Source organism: Verticillium alfalfae, genomic scaffold, assembly GCF_000150825.1.
Source record: "Verticillium alfalfae VaMs.102 supercont1.10 genomic scaffold, whole genome shotgun sequence".
NCBI lineage: Eukaryota > Fungi > Ascomycota > Sordariomycetes > Glomerellales > Plectosphaerellaceae > Verticillium > Verticillium alfalfae.
Genome location: NW_003315029.1, coordinates 805237 through 812141, shown reverse-complemented (window position 1 = coordinate 812141; position 6905 = coordinate 805237). Strand labels below are relative to the sequence as shown.

Sequence of the window (6905 nt, the reverse complement as noted above, 5' to 3'; positions counted from 1 at the left end):
CACCAGCCCAGAGCTTGCCGCGGAGCACGGACGATTGTGTCCTTGACCATGCATATGTGATGAAGAAGACGATACTTTCATCGACATTGGGCACCAAGGTAGTTACCTTCTTGCCCCTGCTGACCTCGACTTGGAGTACAAACCCAACATGCTCGATGCCTCTTAGCTTGCCGTCTTTGTAGGTAAGCGTCATGTCAATAGATCGCGGTTTGATACCACTGAGAAAGGAACCAGCTGCCTCTGTCCAGGACTTGCATTCAAATCCTTTGATCCCCAGTGTCTGCACAGCCCAATCGACCAGCGCCTCGTACGTGCCTCCATTCGGCTGAGGTTCCTTTTGGAGCCGCATCCTGACGTCGTCAGATGTGAACTCAACCTGCGCTGCGAATGTTGCTCCGCAAAGTATGAGCTTGATGCGGAATATGAGTGCGCCAGCCGAACCGATGTTATCCTTCTTGGCGTTGTACGACAAGGAGGCATCACGTCGAGCGATGACAGTGATCTCTTGCACATCAAACCTTTTGGCATCAGCGTCAAGCCATTCCTTGAACGGAGCATATTTGTCCTTGGGTACTGTGAATTCAAGGCGCGTGCTTGTGTTATGAGCAGTGCCAGCCTCAAACCAGATGATGTTGCGTGTGGTGTCGCCGGTAGTCATTATCAATGGGACATCGCGCAAGAGGTCGATGATGCTGCCATGTCTGAAATTGACGTGATCGGATACTTCGCCGAGCGTCCAGCTGCTTGCGACTGGCTCCGTGACGGCGAAGGGAAGACTCTCGTCATGGTCAACATAGTTGCGAGGGCCGGATTGTCGACACCGAGCGCAACGGCGGCGCCCTTACTTTTCATAATAAACTTTCGTTCTTTGCCTCCAGCATTCCAAGCAGCCTCCATCTCGTAGTCGCCAAACTCCTTGGTCGTAGGCGGCCACGAGGCAAATGTCACCTTAAGCACGGCAGCCGATGCACCAAGAATACGCCTCAGCCAGGCCTGCCACTCATCGTCCGCGGTGAACTTGACTTCCTTCCCAGGCTCTGGTCGGTTCTGCAGCTTGATCTGCTGGGAGGCTGAGAATAGGAGAAATGGGTACAGGCAGCTTTCTCTGCTGATGACGGTGACGTTGTCCCCGCCGCCTCCTCTTTCTGCAAGCTTTGATCCCTCGGGCACTATGAGATGGGGCTCTTCGACGAGATCCCAGGAAGCATCTGAGCCACAGCTAAGTCGCCTGTCGCAGAAAGAAACGGTCGAACATCCTAGTGAATGGTGTTCTGATGATTCAAAGTGAAAGTCCCATGCGTTGGAGATGACCATTGGTGGGAAAAGCTTATACTTATTCTCCGACCTGGTGCGCCAGGGTTCATTTACGGCGTCGCTGTCAATGTGGATGTATTGTAAGCCGCCCAGGTCATAATCGCCCTCCAAGTTATGGATGTTGCCGATGAGTTCTGGCAGCAGAATCGAGCGGATGTTTCCAAAAATCCAATCTCGCCTCTGCGTATCTGTCTGATCCTTCAATGTGAGCAAGACATGGGCAAGTGACGGAGCCATGCGGTCCATGTTCAAAGAGACCCTTAGCTGATCCATCGCCTCCCAGTTGTCACCCATGGCCTTGAAGACGTCTTCCACCAAATCGAGGCTTGCTGGCTTGTTCGTGACGGCGCCTGACTTGAGATAAAAGGGATATTGTGTGAGATACAACGGAAATTTGGCTTTCAATACGAACGATATGTTGTACAGGTACCAAGAGAACATGTCGTGAAGTACCTCCCAACCTTCAGTATAGATTCATTAGCCTCAGTGAGCGTGTTGAATCGGATAGACTATAACTTACGTGGGTGTCCGTAGCTTTTGTGATCACCAGCCGAAATGACGACACGGTACGGTTTGAGGCGCGCCCATGACGATCTTGGATTCGACGAACTTGCGCCGTGATGCGACATCTTAGCGACCATGACACTCTTGTTATCACCCGACTTGTAATTCATCCATTGAACGATGGCCTCTTCAAGCTCCGAGTTAGCATCGCCCGCCAGGTAGTGCGTAACGCGGCGAGAGTCATCGTTCCAAATGACCAGATTGCAGATGGAGGTTTTGTTCTTGTATGTCAATTGTGGAAGCACCGTTTTCCCGAGGACGCGGCAATTGACGGCGACGCAGTAAAATCCTGGAACAGGCCCGACAGCGGTCTCCCCGTCGTATAATTTTGGGGTCTCGGGCGGCACACGCTCCATGAGCTGCGCCATGTCGACGGACTCGATCCTTTCCATGGCTGTTGCGATAGGGTCACTATGCGAGAAGAAGTTTCGACCGATGAGGTTTGCGGCGCCAATGCGCACCCTGAGTAAGTTCGGCGCCCACACATCCGTCTTGTCGATGCGAACCTCCATAGTTGGATTATCACCGAGTTCCGGTCCGGCGAGGCTGTCGCCCGTCGTTCTGAACATCTTCTCCCACTTCGTCGACCACTTATTGCCATCCCCTGTGATCTTCTCGTGGTATTTGTTGGCCCGCCATGTCGGGGCATAGAAAAAGGTCACTGGCGTGAAGACACCTGGCGGATCTTCTAAGTACCTGGCTCTCTGCAAACGCATGTTTTCAAGAGGAACTCCTATGTTGTTCTGCCGTCGGATATCGCGCCAGAGCGTCCACATTACGCCGTCAGCATGGTCAGAGTCCCAGTGTGACACGACAATCGCATCAAACTGTAGCAGATTTCTCTTCTTGCTTGTGCCTCCTACTGCAGGACCCCGGCATACGAATGTGTCTTCGATGGTCTCGAAGGTCCTGGCAATGTTGTCGTGCGGCTCAGCAACCTTGAAGTTGGAGCCAATGGCCGGGCCGCTCTCATCTTCGTCGTCATCATCGGGATCTATAATCTCCTCTGCTGCCCAGTCCCGGCCGCCGTCGAGAAGAATCGCGCGCTCAACGCGTTTCGGTGTGTCAGGGCCCTGATGTGAGTAAAGAATGTGTATAGACGAGTCACCGATATTGATGCTCAGGAAGAAGGAGGCAACGCTGAAGATGCGTTCGCCCATGATCGAATTGCTGACGATACGCGGCGAGAGTGACGTAGGTATAGCCTTTTTCTTGAAGAAGTGGTGAAGGAATCAACGAAGCTCTCCACGACTCGAGTCTGAAAGTCATTGCCAAGGCAGTACGCTGAGGGTCGATTGAGTCAGCTAGATAACTTGAGCCATTCAGGGCATTTTACCAGGCGACGTCCATGTGAAAGTCAAATGGTGTTCCGTTCCTCAGCTCAAGTCGTCACCCACACCCTGCTTGAACCCTGTCTCGAACCAGCTGCATTCTCCCGACGCCCTGACCTGATGGTGGGGAGAAAAGGGGCAGGGGGTTCAAACCCCTTTGGGCAACGTGACCCGACGGGGGTGTTGGTGTTGCTGCAGGTGAGTAGGCTGCTATCATGGACACTGAAACCCTGGACCTGGAGCCCTGGACGCATACTCACCCCTGAAGAATAGAGATACATGTAGCACGACTTGAGGATACCTCGCAGCTTCCAAAAGTCAAAAGACAGACTGATCGAGCTCCAGCTCCAAATGCGGGGTATGCTAACAAGGCAGGCGGCTCGGACCGGCCGGCCTCGACTCCAGGGGCCGGAACCCCTTTTGAAGGCGTTATTCTGCCCAGCCACGCTCAGCCGCCGGGACTATTGAGCTCATGTCTCACTATCCGATGCATGACGGTATTTTGAAAAGCCATTGGTGGGGCCAACGGCAAAGAAACTTCCTGCTACCATTTGGTCGTCCATTCTCTCGTATCTTGTCCCATACTATGTGCTATCGGCTTCGAGCCTACCGGTTTTGGTAAAAGAATACTCGACCATTTCCTCTGAACCTTGTAGGATTTCTGAGCATGCACGGGGATATTTCCCACAATATTAGTTTTCTTGGATGGAAAGGAAACTGTAACATTGCTTGGGCTCAAATATGAGATGGACGAATGCAATCGGGAGTCATGACCAAAGCAACGGTTATGGGTTTCTAAATGTGCATGCGATTCATAACTTCGACTTAGCCTTCACTACGAAAGTTCCCTGGAGTTCAATCTCGACATCCCCATACCGTTGAAGTGCCTCTAACACAGACCCCATCCCAGCCGCCTTGACCATTGCCCGGTCTAGATTTCTGTCATCCACATCCAGTCACTTGGTTCGCCAGGTCTCGTGCATGGGGCTGATCTTGGAGCCTGACTTGACGCCGAAGACAATGTTGCGCGACTCCTTGTAGTCGAGGAATACTGACAGCTGGGAGACTGCCGAGACAGTCTGGTCACCTTCTACTGTCGACGGTTTCTCATCCGTCGAGTTGAAGTAGAGTTCGGCCCCGGAAATCGAGTTGGCACTCTGCAAGAGGTTGTCTTCATTGACAAAGTAGATGTAGATGCGCGCGGGGCGGCCCGTCGCCTCATCGGCGGGCACGATGCATGCCGTGAGGGGCGTGCCCTTCCTAGCTCGGTATTTGGACTCGCTAATGATACAATCTATTGGGCGACGCTCATCAGCATGTTCTCAGTCACGAGGAGTTCGAGCCACAAGATGGGAAAAAAAAGGCACTCACCCTTCTTATTCTTAAAGCTCCACAGAGAAATACTGTTATCATCTCGCTGATACACCAGCCACTTGAGTTTAAGCACGGGGTCAAACAGCGCAAATAGGTTGGTCTTCTCGTAAAAAGCCGACGCGGCGATTGGACGCTTGTCGTCATCCTTGTCGGACAGCTTCCATTCGTGAAGCTGAGACTTGCCCTGCTCATTATCACTTGGTCATGTTAGTACTGTTGACCGGTACAGTGAACAAAATCTTAGTCACTCACGAAAGCATGTAGAGATAGCCTTCACCGTCATCTGCTACGCATCCCGCTAGCGAGCCGTATGTCGGCTTGATGTTGGTATCTGGCTGATACACGGGGCTCAGCTGTGCGACCTCTAGGTCTTCTTTTTCAGTGCCAGTGATACCATACACTGCAACCTGGGCGACTGTCAGTTACTGCCTCGAATGATTTCACGAAAAGTTCTCACCGCGTCTTTGTAGATCATGGCGGTTAGCTGAGAAGGATAGGCAAGCAGAGGCGATTGGGTCGAGGTGCCCTCGCCCATGGTAAAGGAGAAGTCGCCACCAATAGTACGATTCTCGAGACTAAGCATGTAATGCTTGTTACTCGAGAAGATCATAACCTTGTCATGATTGACCGACAAGGGGTTGACAATGGTCGCAATGGCCGTCATCTTGCCGCGGGGAGTGGGCTGGGTAGTCTCAGGCATCGGGGCGGCTTGTGTGGAGTGCGTGAAGTATCGTCAAAGGAGTTGGGAGAAACTTAGAATGGACGTGAACATGAGCTGATTCTGATTATCGTTCAATTTCCACTCAGGTCCCGAGCTTGAACTTAAGTACCATGCTCGGCTATCATTATAACCCCGTCCGAGTCCGCTCCTCGTGACACTTGTTGACCACTCATTACGAGGCGTTGTTACCTCCAATGGATTGGTACAGCTGAACTAAGTGAAGATGGTCGCCTGGACCTGTACGTGAGCTCTGACGCAAATGTGACATGCGCTCCGTCCCCAATACCTGCTTAGCTTGAGTAGCCTTACACGCCTGGATCCTGCAGGAGGCGGAATAAGTTCTGCAGCCGAGACAAGTGCATGGGCTATTCCTTCCAGCTCCCAGCATCAAGCCACAAGATCGCACATGGTTGCTAGGGGTTCAAAGACAGGTCTGAGAAGAGCACCAAGCAGACACCCCCCCCCCAATCCTTGTAAGACACTTATTGGCGTGCGGGGCAGGATCGGCACTATAAGCCATGCGGACTCAGCTGAAGAGCAGCAATATTGGGGCGATCTAGACCGAACAGTATCACTGCCAGCGGAGGAATGTGAAGCTCAAGGGGTCCCACCCGTCTGTCCAACAAACTTGCGTTGAAGTCTCGATACATCACATGGTACAGGTGGTTGCCACGAACTCGAACGAAGATAATCCGACAAACCTTGACACGGAGAGAGGATCGGAGTGAGATATCAAAATTCATCAAGTCAAGTAAATTGCGAAGGCCATACAAGCCCACACGCGAACTATCACCACCCCCGTCAACACCATGGCGACTCCTGTAGACAACCAGACTGTTCTGATCCCTGTCAAAGTCGACGCCTTCGTCTTCAATTCAAAGGTCTGCGATGGCATCCCTCCTGAACCTGCAGGCACTGGAGAGGGCAACGAACCAACCGAGACACGGCTTCCAATCCCGACAGCGGCCAAGATCGCGCCAATAACCCAGCCCAACTACACATTTTTGCGGCTGGACCGCGATTATATCCAGCCTGATATCCAGAATCCGGTTGACCTGAATAACTCATGGCCGTCGGGCTTCAATTCACGTTTCACTGATCTTGGGAGCGACACGACGCGAAAGCGCCGTGTCGGTGTCTATTTACACTGGACTATGCCACGGCTTTACCGCAGCGGTATTGCAGCGGCTGGCCCCGAAGTCGCAAAAGGAGCGGATTTCCGAGATGCCCGGGCTGCACGGGGCCTCGATGATCTCGAAGTCGAAAATGACAACGGCAACAAGAATGATGACCAGAAAAACAACCGCGGTGCGCCTGGGACCGCCAAGGGCTCGTCGCCCTCATTTCCTAAAGCACCGACGCGATGGCTCGTCATCCGGCACATCAGCGATCCGTCATCGATTATGCCGCCTAAGGCTCGAGGAATCGTCAAGGAGTTTACCGCATGGGTTGTTGAGAGCGACCGGCTCCGCACTCTCGAAGAACTCGGACCTGAGGAGGACCTGCAAGTCGATGTGTCGCCCTTCATTAGCGCCGCCGACGGAGGCGTATCAGTGCAGACCAGGCTGAGTTTCATTGGGAAAAAGGAGCCTATCGAATCG

At 52.8% G+C, this 6905-nt stretch overlaps 3 protein-coding genes across 3 annotated transcripts in view; 1 reads left to right on the top strand and 2 right to left on the bottom strand.

Annotated features, from left to right (window-relative positions):
- Positions 1-660: 660 nt before the first annotated feature.
- Positions 661-3038, bottom strand: VDBG_07701 (predicted protein; the record flags this gene model as incomplete). Its single annotated transcript, XM_003002196.1, has 2 exons — positions 661-1775; positions 1835-3038. 2 exons carry the CDS (start codon positions 3036-3038, stop codon positions 661-663), a joined length of 2319 nt encoding a protein of 772 aa, XP_003002242.1.
- Positions 3039-4165: 1127 nt separating this feature from the next.
- On the bottom strand, positions 4166-5283 carry VDBG_07700 (predicted protein; the record flags this gene model as incomplete). Its single annotated transcript, XM_003002195.1, has 3 exons — positions 4166-4503; positions 4581-4767; positions 5041-5283. 3 exons carry the CDS (start codon positions 5281-5283, stop codon positions 4166-4168), a joined length of 768 nt encoding a protein of 255 aa, XP_003002241.1.
- Positions 5284-6113: 830 nt separating this feature from the next.
- Positions 6114-6905, top strand: part of VDBG_07699 (conserved hypothetical protein) — a gene marked incomplete at both ends in the record, with an annotated part of 4572 nt that continues 3780 nt past the window's right edge. Inside the window, one exon of the mRNA XM_003002194.1 lies at positions 6114-6851. Within this exon, the coding sequence (XP_003002240.1) occupies positions 6114-6851 (738 nt within the window). The remainder of the gene's footprint in view (positions 6852-6905) is intronic.